This window comes from Ictidomys tridecemlineatus, chromosome 10, assembly GCF_052094955.1.
Source record: "Ictidomys tridecemlineatus isolate mIctTri1 chromosome 10, mIctTri1.hap1, whole genome shotgun sequence".
NCBI classification, from domain to species: domain Eukaryota; kingdom Metazoa; phylum Chordata; class Mammalia; order Rodentia; family Sciuridae; genus Ictidomys; species Ictidomys tridecemlineatus.
Genome location: NC_135486.1, coordinates 1811761 through 1832612, shown reverse-complemented (window position 1 = coordinate 1832612; position 20852 = coordinate 1811761). Strand labels below are relative to the sequence as shown.

The window sequence follows — 20852 nt, the reverse complement described above, 5'->3', positions numbered from 1 at the left end:
CCAGTCATTCAGGTGGCACACTCGTGACACTGGGGGCCCCTCTGTCCCTCCTGCTGTAGGTTTGGGGGTCCAGTAAACCCACTGCAGTCCTCCTCCACCAGTTCATCTTAGGAGGGAGAAACCCAGCTGACTCGGGAAGGCAGGGTCCCCGCCCTGTCTCCCCAGGGCCATCTGGCGCAGAGCCAGCTGCCCAGACCCCCAGCGACCCAGCACCTGGCTCCGGGGTGCACTATCTCCGGGACCTCAGCTGCAGCGCAGCCCCTCCCGGGGGAGAAGCCCCCTGCACAATAACACACGAGCACCAAGCTTTGCCAACATCATATTTATTATTTTGTTCTTTGTTCGCTTTCCATGGCAAGTGAAAAAATAATTTAAACCAGTCCTATGTACAGAGGCTTGGCCAGCTTCCCAAGACCTTCCAGAGAGACCCAGCCCCATAGATAGCAAAGAAGGGTCACCTTACGTCTGTACAAAGCTCCATCTATCAAAGGCTCACGTGGAGAAGGGTCTTCTTTATTACGAGCATCATCTTGGGGGGCAGGGAGGGGCGGGGGAGGGAAGAGCGCAGGTGGGCGCCACACACCTGCCGGGGATCCTGGGGGGCCACGGCTGTGGAGCTCAGGTGATCTGCAGCGGGGTCTCCAACATCTCCATGAGGAAGGTGTCAATGGGGGTGTCCCCGATGAGCTTGAAGAAGAAGAGGTGCTCCAGGCACTTCAAGCCAATGGAGCGCAGCGCGGGCAGGCGCAGCAGCAGCTTGGCGAACCTGCAGGGAAGCCGGAGGGCACTGCTGACCCAGAGGGGCCCACAAGGCAGCTGCTGGCCTTGTCGCCAGGCTGCAGGGAAAGCCTGGGAGGGAACGTGGGGGCGATGGAGCCTGTAGCCCCAGGGAGCTTCAGAAACCAGGCAGAGGGCCGGCCAGGGCAGAAGTGGGACCCAGGGGCCTCCTGGGGTCTCCTGGGGTCTCCAATTCTGCACATATGCAGGAATGGCCATTGTCACGTGGTGGAGGGGGCCACACGGCCAGCCCTGTACAGCTCCCGGGGCCCCTGCAGGGAGAGCTGGAGCCCGAGGCGCCAGGAGCTCTAGGTTCACAGCAGCCACTGCCAGATGAGCAGGTGGACCCACTGTGTGCCAGGCACACCTCAGGCTCTGGGCCAGAGGATGAGCAAGGCCAAGAGAGCCCTGCTCTCCCCGGGGAGGGCGCCTGTCATGTGCAGTCACTGGCTGTGTGACCTTGGTGTGCCCAGTCAGTGTCCATTGTCACCCAGTTGTTCCTGATCTCCGTGACCAGCTTTAAGCTAGGGAGTCGGGGAGAGTGGAAGCAGGGACCACACAGGGGTGCACAGTGCCTCCCCACGAGTCTCCCTGCTTGGACGTGCAGGGGGTGTTCCCAGTGCTCTCACACCCCCCACATGCTTGCCCACCCACCCACACCCCACATCCTGGCTTCGCGCCCTCACACGCACTGTCCTTTGATTGAGGCCATTTGCCAGATCAGTGGGTCACGTCTGTGCATCTGTTCAGGCCTGAGTGGCCCTTTGCCCTTCTCAAAGTCCCTTCCTGCCAGTGAAACTCCTTGTGATGTGACCACGGACACTAGGAACTGAGTTGCTCCACTCACGACTGTCGATCAGTAGCACAGAGACCAACTCCCATTCTTCACTGTGGCCCTCACTCAGAGATCTCGGACTTGGGCTGGAGCTTCCCAGGGTGTTGCATTATCTCATCAAGTCTCAGACCGGAGCACCAGTGCTCCTTGAGAATGTGCACCTTTCTGTGCTCATGTCAGGTGACACGTGAAGAACAGGTAGCAATATGGGAGAGCAAAGTGGCGCCATCTTAAGTAGGAACCGCTTTCTTCCTAACTGAACCAGCCTCAGGTGAAGGCTGATGTCAACGCAGAGCTTCAGAAGCTTCCATGCTAAAGCACAAGAGGGCGTCTCCAGAAGGACCCTGCCGGCCGGGCTGGGGCTCAGGGGGGAGCCCTTGCCTAGCCTGTGGGAGGCACTAGGCTGGATCCTCAGCACCACACAAAAATAAAATAAAGATGCTGTGTCCGTCTATTATAAAAATACTTTTAAAAATTAAAATTCTAAACAAGAAAAAGAAGGACCATGTAGCTGAGCGGTGGTTGGAGGAGGAGGCTGAGCTCTGAGCTCACTAGAGCTGGCAGAGCCCAGCAGGGAAGTGGCTTGCTGTCATGTGCAAGTCAGACTGACAGGAGATTAACTCTGAAGGTGGACTTTCCACTCCAAAATGTCGACGCCTGTATGGGACAGCCATGGCTGTTCTCTCTGCCGTCTGTGCTGGATGTAGGCTAAGCTCAGGGCAATGCAATGAACTCACCCGTTAATGGGCACAGCCACAGAGTGACCCTGATTCTTCCCTTGTATGTTGCAGCAAGAGGAAGCTGCGGCCTGCAAAAGTGCCCATGGTGTGTGCAAGAGAACCTGTGTGAGTTGTGTGCCTCCTGAGTTTGGGCTTCTGCGATCTGTCACTCAAAGAACCCAGCCCATGTGGTGCACTTCTCCACAGTGACCACATGGTGGCAGCACTCTACCGCTGAGAAAAGTGCACACTCTGCCGCTGACCCCCAGATTCCTGGGTACCGGTCCCAGCAAGGGGACCAGCCTCCTGCGCACTTTCCCTGCCGTCTGCTGGAGCCAAGCAACTGCCCCACGTGCCTGCGGAGCCTCCCATGAACCCTTGACTGGGCGAGCGCCCTCTGCCAGGCTGTGCTGGACAAACCCAGGGCCCCAGGACACAGCCCTGGCCCTCTCTGTTTCCAGGCTCTGCCTCACCCAGGCAGAGAACTGGCGTCCCTCCCCAGGGTGCAGAGGGAGCCAGGCCCCTGGCAGCCTCTTCCTGGAAGAGTCACCTTCCAAAGTCCTAAAAGTGGCATTCAATAGGAACAACCTCAATGTCATCTCTGGGGCAATGACTAAATCATAAAAACACATCCACATTGAAAAATATTCCAAAACCATTGAAAATTATGATTCTATACTTTTTCAGTAATCTGATAAAAATTTCTAGAATTGCTGAAGGAAGAAAATAATACGCCAAACTAGAATCTCATATCTGCAAATACGTATTTTTACACGTATCTATGCAAATTCACAAGGACGCTGGAACAAAATGTGCCAACGTATTTACAGTCGAATCGTATCACCTGCTTTAAAATTTTCTTTTTTCCTACCAAAGCAAATATCTCTTTTATAATTAGGAAAAAAGAACTGGGTGTCTTTTTTAAGATTAAAGTGGGGCCTGGAGCTGACTCCAGGAAAGGAACACCTTGTGCCCCAGAAACACCCTGTGCTGCTTCAGGGTGGGAAGAGTGGGCAGAGAGCATCCCGCCCAGGCCTCAGGCACCGCGGCTCACCCTGGCCTCCTCCCCATGGCCGGGGCAGGGCCTTCAGCGTCTCCTGCTGCAGGGGAAGGGAGAAGCCAGCGGGGCCTGGAACCCGTCCTCTCCTTCCTCCCCTGCAGCCCCGGCCCCTGTGTGGCTGGCAGGGCCAGGCACAGCGCCAGCCAGGGCAGGGTGCAGTGGGCACTGCTCAAACCCACGTCTCACTGCTCCCCACCTCTCCTCCCTCCAATCACCTGCTCCAACCAGAGTGACTATGGGACGTGGCCGCAGGACAGATGGCAGGTCCCTGAGAGACAGCCAGCGAGAGAACCGCCCACAGACCAACCAGGAGTGAGGACCACCGACTGTCCCCCACGGAGGGAGGACTGAGGATAACCAGCCAAACCCAAGTCAGACTTCACCAAGGAGTACAACCACGGTGAGGATGGGGGCGTGGAAACCATCCTGCCATGGCAGTCTTGAGCCGGTCTGTCACTCCAGCTTTCTGTGAGACTGGAGGACATTTTCTCCTCTCAGAGTCTGCTGTACTTGGGAAGACGTTGACATCTCTTTAATGACTCAGGAATAGCCATACTCCAGGTGGCTCAGCAGGGCCACACAGAAGGAACCCCAGGGACCAGTGGCCATGTTCCCTGACCCCAGAGCCTTTGCTCGCTGCTGCCTGGGATTTCCAAGGGGGCGGGCCCTGAGAGCCATGCAGTCACCTCAGCGCAGGCTGAAATCAGACCACAGCTCGCTGCCACCAGGGACACCTTCCCGAGCCTCTACGGCTCCCCAGGGTGGACACGCGATTCCCACAGGGATCCAGGCATCCACGGCTGGCGCAGCCCTCCCAGGCCTGTACCCCAGACCCCTGTGCAGCAGCTACTTCCCCAGACCCCATGCCTGCCTGAAGCAGGACACTCCCAAGCCCTGTGTATGCCAAAGTCGATTTATAAATCAGGCGCAGCGAGCGGTCAACACCAATAACAGGAAACACAACTGTCTCATCGTGTGCAGTGAAGACTGTAAAACTTACAAGCTGCTTATCTCTGGAATGTTCCCCTTAATATCTTTGGACCATGACTGGTCACTGGGACTGAGACAGCTGGGGGGGCTGCAGTGGAGGCCTACTGTGCTCTGTGGACCTCTGCCTGGACACCAGACAGGGGACGGAGAGCAGGAGGCGGCCCTCCACCTCGCAGAGCCCAGGCTCAGGCCTGTGTGGGAACTCAGCTGGGAACAGGGGCCCGGCTCTGCACAGAGGCACACGCTGCCTGCAGAGGGTCCGGCTCTGGCTGCCAGCATGGCTGTGCAGCGCCTCACCTGCCTGGCTGTTCCGGATACTTCTGCTTGGTGTAGGCCTCCAGGGTGGCATAGACCTTCTCCCGCAGGGTCTCCACCTCCGAGGGGTTGGACAGACCTTTGGCATCTGCAAAACACAGTGGCTTTAGGCCCCGTTAACCCTGAACGGGGCACCCGCCCGCAGAGGTGTCCCCATCACCCTGGTCACTCCCTTAGGTGGAGGGGACACCACAGGCTCCACCATGGAGCCAACCCACAGCGCTGGGGTCTGCACTGGGCCTCCGTGCCTCCTGTCAACACGAGTGCACCCCCACTGACCCCGGGGGGGGCAGCCTGGTCTTTCTGGGCCATTCTACCCACACACAGGTTGAGAGCCAAACTGCCCGTGTCCTGCCTCGAGGACATATCCTATGGCAGGTCGCTGCGTGAACCGCTCTGTGGCCTGCGGCTCTGGTGAAGCTGCTCCCTTCCTCCCTGGACACCCTCCCTGAGCCTCCCGCCCAGCACCCTGGAGTCCGTCCACTGCCGACGCCCTCCCAGGGTCCTGCTCCTCTAGCAGCCAGCTGGGCCCCACCCGCCTGCCGTCTTTCCTGTCCCCAGCAGACGCTGCACCCTCAGCCTCGTGCCAGGCCCTGGCTTCCCCCTGTAGTGCCTCTCGGTCCACTGCCACCTCCCCTTTGAATGTTCAAAGACAAACCCCGATCCTCCCCCCAGGACCAGAGTGGCCTTCCCTGGAGTTTCCCCGAGGCAGGAAGGAGCACTCCCTTTCCCAGAGGCTCGGGGACCAAAGACCCGGAGTTATGGAATATGACTTCTCTCTTGGAGTCTCAGACCCCATCCATCTGCAGACCCAGGGTGCCACCTGGAGATACCCCCAGCACGGCACCCCTCCACCACTTCCTTCACGGCCACCGCACTGTCCTCCTGGTCCTCGCCCAGGCACACATGCTCCCTGCCACTCACCACCTTCAGGGAGGCCCTGGGGTAGAGGCCACCAACAGAGAACCCCCCCCCCCCGCCCTGGACTCCTGGCCCTGCCTGCTCTCGCTCAGCTGAGCTGCAGAACCAGAACCCACTGGGCACGGAGCCCGCCCTGGAGGGGGTCCATGCTCCTCGCGGTCACCTGGGTTGAACAGCACAATGGCTCGCAGGCACCCCAGCTCCGACTTGTCCATCTGCATGTCCTTCATCTTGGAAACCAGCTCGGTCAGAACTCTGCGCACAGAAAAGGGCGGGTGGCGAGGAATCCGTGAGTGCCAGGCCCAGGCCCAGCAGAAGGAAGCCAGACCCCGGGGTGGTCCACCGGGTTCCCCAGGCAGTGCTCTGGGATTGGGAACAGAGGTGGGTCTGGTGTACAGCCTCCTCTCAGGGGCTCAGAGACAGCCAGCAACGCTCAGCAACGCTCAGCAAGGAGCCGCGTGAGCCACGCAACGGGTGCAGAGCCAGGGACGGGCAGGTCTGTGAGAGGCGCAGTAGGCAGAGCAAGGCCAGCAGAGGCCGCGTCCAAGGATGAGAGCCCCCAGGGAGCCTGCCACGGCACCCCAGGGACACTGGCCTTCCTAGGGAACATGTGGGAAAGGACAGGACCTGGAGGCCTCCTGCGGGCAGCCGTGGGCCCGTACCCCTCCCGTCTGCCAGGATAAGCCTCTTAGCCTTCCCACCCTGCCAACCAGTGATGCCAGGGACCCGACCTCTCCCCCGAGCCCAGCGGGGATCCGCCGGCCCATGTCACGCCACTAGACGTGACTCCGCCTCTCTCAAGGCCCCTCACCCAGGGCTGCGTGTCCAGGTGCTTAATGGTCCCACACAGTCACATGCACCTCTGACGGCTACGCCAGACCCCAGCACTACCCACAGAAACACCAGGCATGGTGGGGCACGCGGTGTGCACACATGAACCAACACACAGAATCCGGGGAAGGGAGACACCTGTCAAAGATGGAGCCGACACCAGCACTGTGGGCGCTGCTCCGGTGGACGTGGAGACCTGTGGCCAGCAGGATGCCGTCCTGCACGGAGACCGAGCGGTGGGAGAAGGAGGCGATCAGCAGCTCGTTCCACCCTGCAGGAGAGGAGGCCTTGAGGGGAGGCCCACATAGCCCCCTGCAGGAGAGGAGGCCTTGGGGGGAGGCCCACACAGCCCCTGCAGGAGAGGAGGCCTTGAGGGAGGACCACACAGCCCCCTGTGCTGGTGACACCCAGTACCTGTGTCACTACCCGGCATCCAGAAGCATAACTGGACACAGAGGGAGGCCGAGATGTAGCTCAAGACCCCACTGCTAGCCGGAGAGGACAGGGCAGGCCCAGGGCCGCCGACTCCAGGACTCTGCACCCCATGGTCTCTCCATGAAGCCCGGGCAGCTTGAGGACAAGGACCCCCTTGGATGGACCTTTACCAGACACTGTGTGAGCGGCCCAGTGGGTGCAGTGGAGGCACCTGAGCCTGTGCCCGGCCCTGACAGCCCGGCTGGGCTCCTTGGGCATCGTCTAGCCACACGGGCACAGTGTGAGGCTCCCCCAACGCTCAGAGATGGTGATCTAACGGGTGTGAGGGGCCAGTTCCCAACACCCAGCCCATCTCCACCAAATCTCCAATGGCTCCGTGACAAAGGGGAGGCATGGCCACTGCCAATGGACTGCACAGTGTCCCAGAAATGACAAGGGAGAACACAGCTCATGGCGTCTGTGAGCGAGAGGCTGGAACTCCACCTAGGATAGACCTGAGCAGAGACCTTGGCCCCTGTCTCCTCTGTGACGTGGGGACCTCTCCTCTCAGCAGTTCATGACAACTGGGAGGCTCTGCCTCAGACGATCCTCAATAAATAGAACACAAGAGTCTTTAAATTCAGACGCAGATTATGAGCCACAGTGACCTGTGGGCCAGAGTCCCCCTCCGCCACCACGCGGCAGGGTCCCCCTGGGGAAGGAGGGGGCTCTGGGAAGGCCGTCCAAGTTGAAGACCCTACAGATCCTGTGAGAAGACCGAAGAGGGCAGCCTCAGGGTGGACCTGCCACATGGCTGGGACAGGTGACAGTGTCATGAAGCCACTGTGGGCCACCAGGGTCGGAGGCACATTTCAGAATGGAGGCTCAGTGACGGCCCCCCAGCAGAGGAGCCCTGGTGAGCTTTACCTGCCCGGAGCAGAATGACCTGGTCCTCCAAGGTGAGGTCCGAGAAGTGGGGCACGCGCTTGGCCCACTCGACCAGCGTGAAGAGCTGCTTGTCGGCTGCGTGGCAGATGTTGGTGACGGGGTCGTTGGTCTAAGAAAGGACAAAGTCGTGAGGGCAGGGCCTGGGGCTCTGCGAGGCCTCCTCCTCCCGCCCCGCCCCAGAACGGGCCCTGGCGGGAGGCCGCCGTACCGAGCTCTCCATGCTCAGGTCCCCGTAGGACTCCGTCTTGGGCTCCACCGCCAGCTCGGCCTCCAGGATCCTCTCCACTGGCATGTCCTCGTGGCCACCACCCGCACAGTCGGCCTCGCTCTCCGCCCTCTCCCGGCTCCGTTGCCGCTCTTCCTGCACAGCTGGTGAACAGCAGGACACGTGGAGTCACGCGCCACCCAGGCAGCAAGGAGCTGGGACCACGCAGGTCTCAGCTTCCTGGTGTGAAATAGGGGTGGTCCTGGCCCTGAGGCAGCTGTCACCTGTTGACAGACGCGCTCGGTGGCACAGAGCTGGGGGCCTCCGTCCACATCCTTCCCACTGCACCAAGTTTGCCTTCTGAGGTGGACAGCCGCCATGCACCTCTCTCCTCAGGAGCCCGGCCCCTCGCTCACTGCAGCCTCCCACATTCTGCTCGGCCCCCACCCTGGTGAGCTGCCAGCCTGCCCCCTTAGGAGGTGACCACACCCCCAGGGCTCCCTGTCGAATCCCATATCATCCTGTATTCACTTCCCACCAGGTCTGTGCCTCGTGCAGCCTGAACACAGCGTCACCTGACCCCACTCGTCAGGGAGGAGGAGCCACTTTAGTGGGGGAAGGGTGGAGGGAGGTCACCGAGATGACATTCAGAGTCAGGGCTGATTCTGGGGGGCACACAGACAAGGGCACAGCTGGAGCCATCTCCGGGGTCTTATCAAGGTCCACTCCTACTCTGGTCTGTACGTTAGGAGGCAAGGCAGACTCAGGACCACTCTCTCCAGCAGGAGAGTGGCCGCTGTCGGCTGAGTGTCCATCCCCTGGAAGGCTGTGCCCTCCATCTTGTTCAACATCTTGTTTTAAAGCCCCTGTGTAAGCAGACCACTGACCTTCACTCTGCCCCCCGTGACCTTGCCCCCCATGACTGGCCCACTGACCTTGCACTCTGTGACTGGCCCACTGACCTTGCCCTCCGTGACTGGCCCACTGACCTTGCCCCCCGTGACTGGCCCACTGACCTTGCACTCCGTGACTGACCCACTGACCTTGCCCCCCGTGACTGGCCCACTGACCTTGCCCCCCGTGACTGGCCCACTGACCTTGCCCCCCGTGACTGGCCCACTGACCTTGCACTCCGTGACTGGCCCACTGACCTTGCCCCCCGTGACTGGCCCACTGACCTTGCCCCCCGTGACTGGCCCACTGACCTTGCCCCCCGTGACTGGCCCACTGACCTTGCCCTCCGTGACTGGCCCACTGACCTTGCCCTCCGTGACTGGCCCACTGACCTTGCCCTCCGTGACTGGCCCACTGACCTTGCCCCCCGTGACTGGCCCACTGACCTTGCACTCCGTGACTGGCCCACTGATCTTGCCCCCCGTGACTGGCCCACTGACCTTGCCCCCCGTGACTGGCCCACTGACCTTGCCCTCCGTGACTGGCCCACTGACCTTGCCCTCCGTGACTGGCCCACTGACCTTGCCCTCCGTGACTGGCCCACTGACCTTGCCCCCCGTGACTGGCCCATTGACCTTGCCCTCCATGACTGGCCCACTGACCTTGCACTCTGACTGGCCCACTGACCTTGCCCTCTGTGACTGGCCCACTGACCTTGCCCTCTGTGACTGGCCCACTGACCTTGCCCTCCGTGACTGACCCACTGACCTTGCCCTCCGTGACTGACCCACTGACCTTGCCCTCCGTGACTGACCCACTGACCTTGCCCCCCATGACTGGCCCACTGACCTTGCCCTCCGTGACTGGCCCACTGACCTTTCACTCTGTGACTGCACTGGCCCTTGGCCTCTATTCTCCTCTGTCCTCCCCACACAGTCCACTTCAACTGTGGCAAGCAGGCTGGACAGGCACAGGGGCTGACTTTGACCTTGTAGTGCCAGGGTCATGGCTGGTCTCAAGGTCAGCCAGATGGGTCTCCAAGCCCAGCAGACTCACCCAGAGGCCTGGGGACATGGGGATTTGTGATGGGGGCAGGGGAGGGGTAGGAAGGAGGGGAGGCCGTGAGGAGAGGCAGAGAGCAGGAGCAGGGGCCGGGCAGGAGCCTGTGCCTGGGAGGGGAGGGACCTTCCACAGGCAGGTCCACCCCTCCCCCCTAGGGGCCTTGGTTTCCCTATCTGCAAAGCAGTGGCCAACTGCAGTGATCTGGGAGGACCCGTGAGTCGCTGCGCAGCTCAACAGAGCAGCCACGTCCTCTGCCCTGGCCTCTCCAGGCCCTTGGGCTCGCCTCTGGTCCTCTCCAGCCCCTGGCCTCACGGGCCTCTTCCTCCCGGTCCTCCTTTCTCGTCCTTGCTTTCCCTCCACGGCCCTCATCCAGGGACCCCGTGGACATCACAGTCTGCGTTCTCCCCGACCCCCACCCAGGGACCCCGTGGACATCACAGTCTGCGTTCTCCCCGGCCCTCACCCAGGGACCCCGTGGACATCACAGTCTGCGTTCTCCCCGGCCCTCACCCAGGGACCCCGTGGACATCACAGTCTGCGTTCTCCCCGGCCCTCACCCAGGGACCCCGTGGACATCACAGTCTGCGTTCTCCCCGGCCCTCACCCAGGGACCCCGTGGACATCACAGTCTGCGTTCTCCCCGGCCCTCACCCAGGGACCCCGTGGACATCACAGCCTGCGTTCTCCTCGACCCTCACCCAGGGACCCCGTGGACATCACAGTCTGCGTTCTCCCCGGCCCTCACCCAGGGACCCCGTGGACATCACAGTCTGCGTTCTCCTCGGCCCTCACCCAGGGACCCCGTGGACATCACAGTCTGCGTTCTCCCCGGCCCTCACCCAGGGACCCCGTGGACATCACAGCCTGCGTTCTCCCCGGCCCTCACCCAGGGACCCCGTGGACATCACAGTCTGCGTTCTCCCCGGCCCTCACCCAGGGACCCCGTGGACATCACAGTCTGCGTTCTCCTCGGCCCTCACCCAGGGACCCCGTGGACATCACAGTCTGCGTTCTCCTCGGCCCTCACCCAGGGACCCCGTGGACATCACAGTCTGCGTTCTCCCCGGCCCTCACCCAGGGACCCCGTGGACATCACAGTCTGCGTTCTCCCCGGCCCTCACCCAGGGACCCCGTGGACATCACAGTCTGCGTTCTCCCCGGCCCTCACCCAGGGACCCCGTGGACATCACAGTCTGCGTTCTCCCCGGCCCTCACCCAGGGACCCCGTGGACATCACAGTCTGCTTTCTCCTCGGCCCTCACCCAGGGACCCCGTGGACATCACAGTCTGCGTTCTCCTCGGCCCTCACCCAGGGACCCCGTGGACATCACAGTCTGCGTTCTCCCCGGCCCTCACCCAGGGACCCCGTGGACATCACAGTCTGCGTTCTCCCCGGCCCTCACCCAGGGACCCCGTGGACATCACAGTCTGCGTTCTCCCCGGCCCTCACCCAGGGACCCCGTGGACATCACAGTCTGCGTTCTCCCCGGCCCTCACCCAGGGACCCCGTGGACATCACAGTCTGCGTTCTCCTCGTAGGCAGATCTAAGGCCGAGTCCGTCCTGTGTTAACTGTTCTCAGGGCCTCTGTCCTCTTGACTTGGAGACACGGGAAGCAAGCTAAGGGAGGCCCCTCTGCGGACCTCAAGCAATCTACACTTGCGACACTCAAGAAAAAATCACCTTCAAGCTTCACAGAAAGCAACCTCGGCTTCAGGGAATTCGACCCTGATTTTGCCATTAACGGAGCCCCTGCTTGAGACTCCTTCTCCGCTCGCAGTGTGAACCTCCCTGTCCACAAGGAGGACGTGGTGAAGGAGGAGGTCAGGTTGGTCTGACAACTGAGGGTGGCCTCTCCTGAGGCCGGGTGTGTGCTGAACAGCCGGGCAGCGGGACGCCAGGACCTCAGCTTAGGGCTGGCACAGCCCAGGCTCCCCTGAGCCCTAGTGCTAGGCCACACTGAGCTCCACACCTCCTGCAGGACAGGCCGAGTGGACTGAGCGCGGGGGGTGGGGACCGGCACCACTCGTCTCCCGCCACGGACCTGGAAAACCCTTCACCTCGCTGGGCCTGTGTGCGCCACTATGAAGTGGCTCCCGGGGACAGTGACCCTGAAGGCCACCCTCTCCACACATCCCCTTCTGGGTGGCCTTCCCTCTTCTCAGAGGCTCAAGGACCTCGCTCTTCCTCCGTGCTTCCCGTCAGACTCCTCCTCATGGAAGGAGCGGGAGGAGCTGCTGGGTGATCCCACTGTCACCTGCTGCCAGAGGGAGGACCCTCACTCCAGAGCCCACGTCACGCCAGCACCAGGACCCAGGACCAGCACAGGACACGGCTGCCGTCCGCAGGCATCAGCATCCCTTCCGTTCAGCCGCTGCTCAGTGGACTCTTCAGTCCCATAAAGGAGCAATAACCCACCTCCATGTCTTTTCTCCTGCACCAGAGCAGCCACCTACATTAGAGATGTGACCCTCCAACGCACCACGAAGGTCCCCGAGAGGCCACGACTGTCACACCTGTAACGTCAGAGTCCAAAGACACAGATCCTCCAACACCAAGGGTCTGCAGCACAGAAGGGTCACGAGTATGGGCAGCGACCCCAGAGGCCCAGGACTGGAAGGGAGAGACCCGTCCACCAAGAGGCTCAGTGTGACCCTCCATGGGGACAGCAAAGACAGGACCAGGTCACCTCAGCCCTGAGGACCTCCATCAGAGACCAGAGCACAGGACCAGGTCACCTCAGCCCTGAGGACCTCCATCAGAGACCAGAGCACAGGACCAGGTCACCTCAGCCCTGAGGACCTCCATCAGAGACCAGGGCACAGGACCACGACACCTCAGCCCTGAGGACCTCCATCAGAGACCAGGGCACAGGACCAGGTCACCTCAGCCCTGAGGACCTCCATCAGAGACCAGGGCACAGGACCAGGTCACCTCAGCCCTGAGGACCTCCACCAGAGACCAGGGCACAGGACCAGGTCACCTCAGCCCTGAGGACCTCCATCAGAGACCAGGGCACAGGACCAGGTCCCCTCAGCCCTGAGGACCTCCACCAGAGACCAGAGCACAGGACCAGGTCACCTCAGCCCTGAAAACCTCCATCAGAGACCAGAGCACAGGACCAGGTCCCCTCAGCCCTGAGGACCTCCATCAGAGACCAGGGCACAGGACCAGGTCACCTCAGCCCTGAGACCTCCATCAGAGACCAGAGCACAGGACCAGGTCCCCTCAGCCCTGAGGACCGCCATCAGAGACCAGGGCACAGGACCAGGTCACCTCAGCCCTGAGGACCTCCATCAGAGACCAGGGCACAGGACCAGGTCACCTCAGCCCTGAGACCTCCATCAGAGACCAGAGCACAGGACCAGGTCCCCTCAGCCCTGAGGACCTCCACCAGAGACCAGGGCACAGGACCAGGTCCCCTCAGCCCTGAGGACCTCCACCAGAGACCAGGGCACAGGACCAGGTCACCTCAGCCCTGAGACCTCCATCAGAGACCAGGGCACAGGACCAGGTCCCCTCAGCCCTGAGGACCTCCACCAGAGACCAGGGCACAGGACCAGGTCCCCTCAGCCCTGAGGACCTCCATCAGAGACCAGGGCACAGGACCAGGTCACCTCAGCCCTGAGGACCTCCATCAGAGACCAGGGCACAGGACCAGGTCACCTCAGCCCTGAGGACCTCCATCAGAGACCAGAGCACAGGACCAGGTCACCTCAGCCCTGAGGACCTCCATCAGAGACCAGGGCACAGGACCAGGTCACCTCAGCCCTGAGGACCGCCATCAGAGACCAGGGCACAGGACCAGGTCACCTCAGCCCTGAGACCTCCATCAGAGACCAGGGCACAGGACCAGGTCACCTCAGCCCTGAGACCTCCATCAGAGACCAGGGCACAGGACCAGGTCCCCTCAGCCCTGAGACCTCCATCAGAGACCAGGGCACAGGACCAGGTCCCCTCAGCCCTGAGGACCTCCATCAGAGACCAGGGCACAGGACCAGGTCACCTCAGCCCTGAGACCTCCATCAGAGACCAGGGCACAGGACCAGGTCCCCTCAGCCCTGAGACCTCCATCAGAGACCAGGGCACAGGACCAGGTCACCTCAGCCCTGAGGACCTCCATCAGAGACCAGAGCACAGGACCAGGTCACCTCAGCCCTGAGGACCTCCATCAGAGACCAGGGCACAGGACCAGGTCACCTCAGCCCTGAGACCTCCATCAGAGACCAGAGCACAGGACCAGGTCCCCTCAGCCCTGAGGACCTCCATCAGAGACCAGGGCACAGGACCAGGTCACCTCAGCCCTGAGACCTCCATCAGAGACCAGGGCACAGGACCAGGTCCCCTCAGCCCTGAGACCTCCATCAGAGACCAGGGCACAGGACCAGGTCACCTCAGCCCTGAGGACCTCCATCAGAGACCAGAGCACAGGACCAGGTCACCTCAGCCCTGAGGACCTCCATCAGAGACCAGGGCACAGGACCAGGTCCCCTCAGCCCTGAGACCTCCATCAGAGACCAGGGCACAGGACCAGGTCACCTCAGCCCTGAGGACCTCCATCAGAGACCAGAGCACAGGACCAGGTCACCTCAGCCCTGAGGACCTCCACCAGAGACCAGGGCACAGGACCAGGTCACCTCAGCCCTGAGGACCTCCATCAGAGACCAGGGCACAGGACCAGGTCCCCTCAGCCCTGAGGACCTCCACCAGAGACCAGAGCACAGGACCAGGTCACCTCAGCCCTGAAAACCTCCATCAGAGACCAGAGCACAGGACCAGGTCCCCTCAGCCCTGAGGACCTCCATCAGAGACCAGGGCACAGGACCAGGTCACCTCAGCCCTGAGACCTCCATCAGAGACCAGAGCACAGGACCAGGTCCCCTCAGCCCTGAGGACCGCCATCAGAGACCAGAGCACAGGACCAGGTCACCTCAGCCCTGAGGACCTCCATCAGAGACCAGGGCACAGGACCAGGTCACCTCAGCCCTGAGACCTCCATCAGAGACCAGAGCACAGGACCAGGTCCCCTCAGCCCTGAGGACCTCCACCAGAGACCAGGGCACAGGACCAGGTCCCCTCAGCCCTGAGGACCTCCACCAGAGACCAGGGCACAGGACCAGGTCACCTCAGCCCTGAGACCTCCATCAGAGACCAGGGCACAGGACCAGGTCCCCTCAGCCCTGAGGACCTCCACCAGAGACCAGGGCACAGGACCAGGTCCCCTCAGCCCTGAGGACCTCCACCAGAGACCAGGGCACAGGACCAGGTCCCCTCAGCCCTGAGACCTCCATCAGAGACCAGGGCACAGGACCAGGTCACCTCAGCCCTGAGGACCTCCATCAGAGACCAGAGCACAGGACCAGGTCACCTCAGCCCTGAGGACCTCCATCAGAGACCAGGGCACAGGACCAGGTCCCCTCAGCCCTGAGACCTCCACCAGAGACCAGGGCACAGGACCAGGTCACCTCAGCCCTGAGGACCTCCAGAGACCAGGGCACAGGACCAGGTCACCTCAGCCCTGAGGACCTCCATCAGAGACCAGGGCACAGGACCAGGTCCCCTCAGCCCTGAGACCTCCATCAGAGACCAGGGCACAGGACCAGGTCACCTCAGCCCTGAGACCTCCATCAGAGACCAGGTCACCTCAGCCCTGAGACCTCCATGAGGACCAGGTCACCTCAGCTCTGAGGACCTGTGTACGAGGACCAGGGCACAGGACAACGACACCTCAGCCCTGAGGCCTGCTGCCTAGCTGCAGGGAGGAAGAGGGAGAGGCTCAGTGTGGGCTCACTCTTGGGCCCCAGGGAGGATGGTGAGCGTGGAGGAGCATGGCGCCCTGCCCTCGTGCTCTAGGAGCACATTTTCTTGAGAAACCACAGAACCCACAGCCACCTGACTTTAAGTCTTCTCCCGCCAGTCCCCCCTCTGTCGCCACCTCCCCGACACACACTGCCCGCCGACCGAGGTTGCTCACCCTCCCGCTTCATGCCCATGACCAGGCACTTCTGGTAGCGGCAGTACTGGCAGCGGTTGCGCTGGCGCTTGTCGATGAGGCAGTCCTTGTTGTCCCGGCAGGTGTAGACCAGGTCCTTCCTGATGGTCCTCTTGAAGAAGCCCTTGCAGCCCTCGCAGCTGTACACCCCGTAGTGCTTTCCTGCCACCAGAAATGGACAAGTTAGGCGCTCTCTGTGCACTCCGAGATGCCCGCGGCTCTCCCAGGAGCAGCACGTGCCCTGGGCACCCACAGAACAACAGCCCAGGAGCAGCTGGGTGTCAGGAACCGAACTGAGGCGGGGGGTGCCGTCCTTCCCCTTGCCCTCCCTCTTCCCCGAAGGCCGATGGCCTGGTTAGAAAGCACCGGGCCTGGGACTTGACTTTATTTCTAGAAGCAACTCTTGGATTTGGTGAAGCCAACATCCTGCCTCAGTTGGAGATCTTGGTGTATGTGGTCAATAAAACCATGTCTACCCACCAGGCATGACCTAGCAGGAGAAGGACCTCGGCCCAACTAGACTTTCTCCAAAGGGGAGCTGAGGCTTGGGAGCCCCACTTAAAATCAGCGTCCTGTGCCATAAACCATGAACAGAATCCCACGCCACGAGTCTTGAAGCACTAGTGCCTGCTGATGAGCAACTGAGCACGTGATTTTATAACACAGCAGGACACTCCACCTGGAGGTGTGACACAAAGATCTGACAGAGGAGATTCCGCTTACCTAGAATAATCTGCCACATTGCTTTATTACCCAGTCGCCCCCACGGGAATGGCTCATGTGTCTGGCGGGACACCAGGCCACCCCCACATGGGCATTGCGGAGTGACCACATTGCCCTGCCAAGTGCTTGACACGGTGGAACTCAACAAGCACAAGGAAGCCGCTCACCCAGGCCCAGGGCTGACTGCTGGGCCAGGGGGACCCCAGGAGCTGGAACTCTGACGCTGCAGGGAGCCGGAGTCCCTGAGAACGAGCAGACACGGGCAGCCGCCTGCCAGAGCCTGCATCTCAGAGGACGCACCCGATGACAGGCGGCTGGAGGTGGCCGATGACAGGGCCACCGGGCTAAGTAGATGACCAGGCAGATTCCCCAAGTCCCCAGCAGTGACCAGCCCAGTGTTTGTTCTTGGGCTCAAAGCACCTGCTGCTCTCAGCTCTGACACATTGTCTTTAAGAAACACAGGACCCCTCCACCCACCGTGTGGCAGACCCCCTGACTCTGCAGCATGAGCGCGAACCCCACATCGTAGCTGAAGTGACCCAAGCCAGCAGATGCCCGCGGGGCGGTGGCCAGCAGTGGCCCAGCCTGCAGGACTTGGAACTGACTTCCTGGGCAAGTGACTATCAGTCACTGGCTAGAACGCTCCAGCACCTGTGACTTGCAATAGAGTGGCCTCCTGTAGGAGCCAGGGGTGGGGGACAGGAGGCAACATTCACCAGCCAGGACCTTCCCTGCCTGCTCGTTCTTCAAACCACCACAGCAGAGTTGGATGCAACCAAAAAATAATTGGGGCAAAAAGGGAAGAGGATCAAAGAAGACAAGTCAGTCAAGCACATTTGTGCATGCCCGTAGAAACGTTAAAAATCTGTAATGCCACAAAAGAAAATATGCTAAAGTCTGAAAGAGTGTGTCTGTCTTGGGGACTTTATGGGTAATTTTTAGTTTTCCTTTGTACTTTTCTAATTCTTCAAAGTTTTGGCAATGCCTATTGCTTTTATAATTATTTATTTGGGACATTTTATAATCATAAAATTCCTTTTTAAAAATTAAGGACACTCCAGCTAATGAGTGCAGCTCTTCCCCATGCACACAGCCATGGTGCCCCTGCAGCGGGATCCCTGAAATGCTGCCAGGAAGCCCCGTCCTGGGAGAGGACCCAGACTGAGGTGCCCCAGGACTCAGGCTGTGAGCCCACTGGCAGGAGTAGGGATGAAGGGTGTCTCCCTTTCCTGTGTGCAAAGAGTCCAGGGTGCAGGGTGGCCTCCCCTCCTCAGGGGCCCGCTTTTGCATGTACCTGAGGATCTGTCCCCACAGATGGCACAGATGTGTTTAACCAGAGATCCGGGGCTGGCCGACGGGTAGCTCATGTTTCCAAGCCCAGGAAGCCCCGGTAAGGGCTTGATGTCCTCCGAGCTGCTGACGCTGTTGACCACATTGAGCTGGAAGAAAACACATGAATAAGCCTGGCCAGAGTGGACCTGTGCCCGGGGCCCGCGGCAGGGAGCCGTTCCCAGCACAGAGGTCGGGAACTGCCACTGGGACATCAGCCTAAGGCAACAAGCCATGCAAGAGAGGAAGGCGGCCCTGACCCAGGTTACTGCACTCCGTCTCTGCTGGCGAACAGAGACGGGCCGCACACGGGTCGCACTGTCCCACTGCTCGCTGGGACAGTGTCAGCTGTGCCACCAGCCCAGACACTATGCCTGGCTCCAGGGCACAGAGGCAGACACAAATGCACACCCTGGTGGAGCTCACCATGAGGAGGAAGGGAGGTGCAGGCTCACCCCAGGAGCCCACTGGGGTGGGCCACCAAGTGCCCAATCATCGCAGAAGCACCGAAATCATGTCGAGGGCCCCAGGGTAGGTTTTTGAACTTGCCCGTAAGTAACAGATGTCCCTCCATGAAAGCAGAAAACCTGCAGACAGTTCTGCTTCCTCTCTCCAGCGCCTGATGTGGGGCCAGCAGGTGGCAGAGCGGGCAAAGCTGGCCTCCCGTGTGCCTCCCACCAGCTCCCACCCACCCCGCAGCATCCAGTGCTCTTGGGAGGTGACTGAGAAGTTGCTGCTCCGTGTTTTATGTCCACGGGAGAAAACACGTTAACAAACGTGAGACTGATCCCAAGTTCCTCTGGGTGCCCCTGGGCATGGGCCAGCACTGAGAAGGAGGCACAAAACCTAGGTCTCTCTCCTGTCCTCAACACAGTCCCACGGAGGAGCCGGAACAGGGACAAGCACCAGAAGGTAGAGCAGGGTGGGTCGTGCACACGTGTCCCCAGATGCCCCATGGCCGTCGGGGCTGGAGGAGGGTGCCGGGTTTCTGTTCTCACGACTAAAAGGCTCAGGTTTACTCCAGTTGAACTGGGCTGACTGGGCTGCACGAAATAACCACACAAGAGACCCAAGGACCTTTTTCTTTGGGGTCGCTGAGATGGCTCCCCTGACCTTAAGGGTCCACAGGAAGAGAGAGAGAGAGAGAGAGAGAGAGAGAGAGAGAGAGCATGCGCTGAGCCCTTTTATTGAGGAGAAGCTACTCAAATGAGGCAAGGGGTCAGGTCAGGGGGCTGAGTCTATCTTCATGATGTCCACTGTCAGCAGGTTGACTGACACCTGGTTAGGCCACACCCAAGGGCACAGTAAGAGAAGGGGACACACACAAGGCACTTCCATGGAAGATTCTACCCTAAACAGGGCAAGGGGTTATATTACAAAGGAACAGGTGAGCACAGCTCCACCCACAGGGCTGTAGGAAGACACACCTGTGCAGGAGACACCGACCCTGGAACCCAAGAAGGGTGGGGAAAGCTCTGCCACATGTCTGTGACTGAGCGCCTCAGCACCCAGCCGGGAGTGTGACCCAGTCATGTGCAAGGTTGGTCTCCCACAGGAGGGCATCCCTGTCCCCTCTGCTATTGAATCCCGTCTCCTCACCAAGACGGCTGCGATTCCCAGGGTGAGCAGCTGGGCCCTCCTCCTCTACTCCAGGGCTGTGGGACGCAGGGCTGAGTGACAAGACACAGACAGCCAGAGAACCCGCGATGGGATTCTCCAAGTCACTGGCGTTTCAGTTCACAAAGGAGATGCTTATGGAGCACAGGAGTGGACAGAGGGTCCAGGGGCATGTCGTGAGGGGTGGGGAGAAGACACAGCCCTTGGTGCCTCACTTTGAAACAGAGTCACCGTTGCTCTTAAGACGTGTTTTGTGTAACAGCTACACACATGTGGTGGGAGGCCACAGTGTCACAGGCTGATGGCCCCCGGGGTGTGTGCCTTTGCTCTGTCTTGAGGCAGCACGGTGGTCCCCGGCCCAGGTGCACACTGGAGCTTTGAGAGAGACCACTGCTGCCTGCCACCTGGACAGCCTGATCCCCAGTGTCTCAGCTCCCCAGCACCCGGGCACGGCCATGGGAGGGACCACAGGTGCACAATGACCCCCGTCTGCACTGGGTTCCGGCTCTGCCCGAGAACCTCAAGAAGGTGGAAATCAGCACTTGGATCGCCCCAGAGGTTGGAACTCAAGGTCAGCTGGCACCGCGGCTCTGCCCCTAATCCTCAGACGGGCAGAGAGGTCGAGGGATAGGAGGCCACCGTGGATCAGAGGACCTTGCCATCCCCCGCACCCCGTCTGCAGCAGGACGGCCCCATGCGGCCAGCCCACGCTGTCACAGAACAGTGGTCCTGTTGTGGACCACTACAGAGCCTTGCTTGGGCTCTTCAATTCTTCCAATCCTCACAACCCCAAGGTCTTCCTGTTTCATGTCCGAGGACACTGAGCCCTAAAGTGGTTTGTCGATTTGCTCGTTCAGAAATGGCGTGAAGACACAGAGAGGAGGGGGCGCTGGCACTGTCTCCCAAACCGGCCACCAGATCAAAGTCAGTGGGTAGCTGAGGAGGAAGGAGAAGGAGCACATCCTACTGGTCAGGGAGACTTCCAGGAGCAGGAATTTTTGAACTGAGCCCTTGAAAGTGGGCAGGATTGGACGGACCAGTGTGGACACAGGCTTCCCGAGCCAGGCCCGGAGGGAAGCCCAGGGGAGGCTGAGAGGCGAGGCTGAGGGGGGCTGTGACAGAGCCTGGAGGCGATGGTTTAGGAGGCAATGAGGAGCCCCTCGAGGACTGAGCAGAGGGGCCAAGCCCTTGAGACTCCACCCCCGAGAAGGGCAGGACAAG

At 60.9% G+C, this 20852-nt stretch overlaps 1 protein-coding gene across 4 annotated transcripts in view; it reads right to left on the bottom strand.

Moving 5' to 3' along the window:
* Window positions 1–307: 307 nt before the first annotated feature.
* Window positions 308–20852, bottom strand: part of Rxrg (retinoid X receptor gamma) — a 38330-nt gene continuing 17785 nt past the window's right edge. For all 4 annotated transcript variants that reach the window (XM_005319858.4, XM_021722698.3, XM_013356192.4 and 1 more), the window contains 8 exons: window positions 17980–18124; window positions 15945–16124; window positions 8019–8179; window positions 7790–7919; window positions 6587–6719; window positions 5781–5872; window positions 4679–4784; window positions 308–766 (listed from right to left, as the gene is read on the bottom strand). In XM_005319858.4, the coding sequence (XP_005319915.1) occupies window positions 619–766; window positions 4679–4784; window positions 5781–5872; window positions 6587–6719; window positions 7790–7919; window positions 8019–8179; window positions 15945–16124; window positions 17980–18124 (1095 nt within the window). In that variant the 3' untranslated portion in view covers window positions 308–618. The remainder of the gene's footprint in view (window positions 767–4678; window positions 4785–5780; window positions 5873–6586; window positions 6720–7789; window positions 7920–8018; window positions 8180–15944; window positions 16125–17979; window positions 18125–20852) is intronic.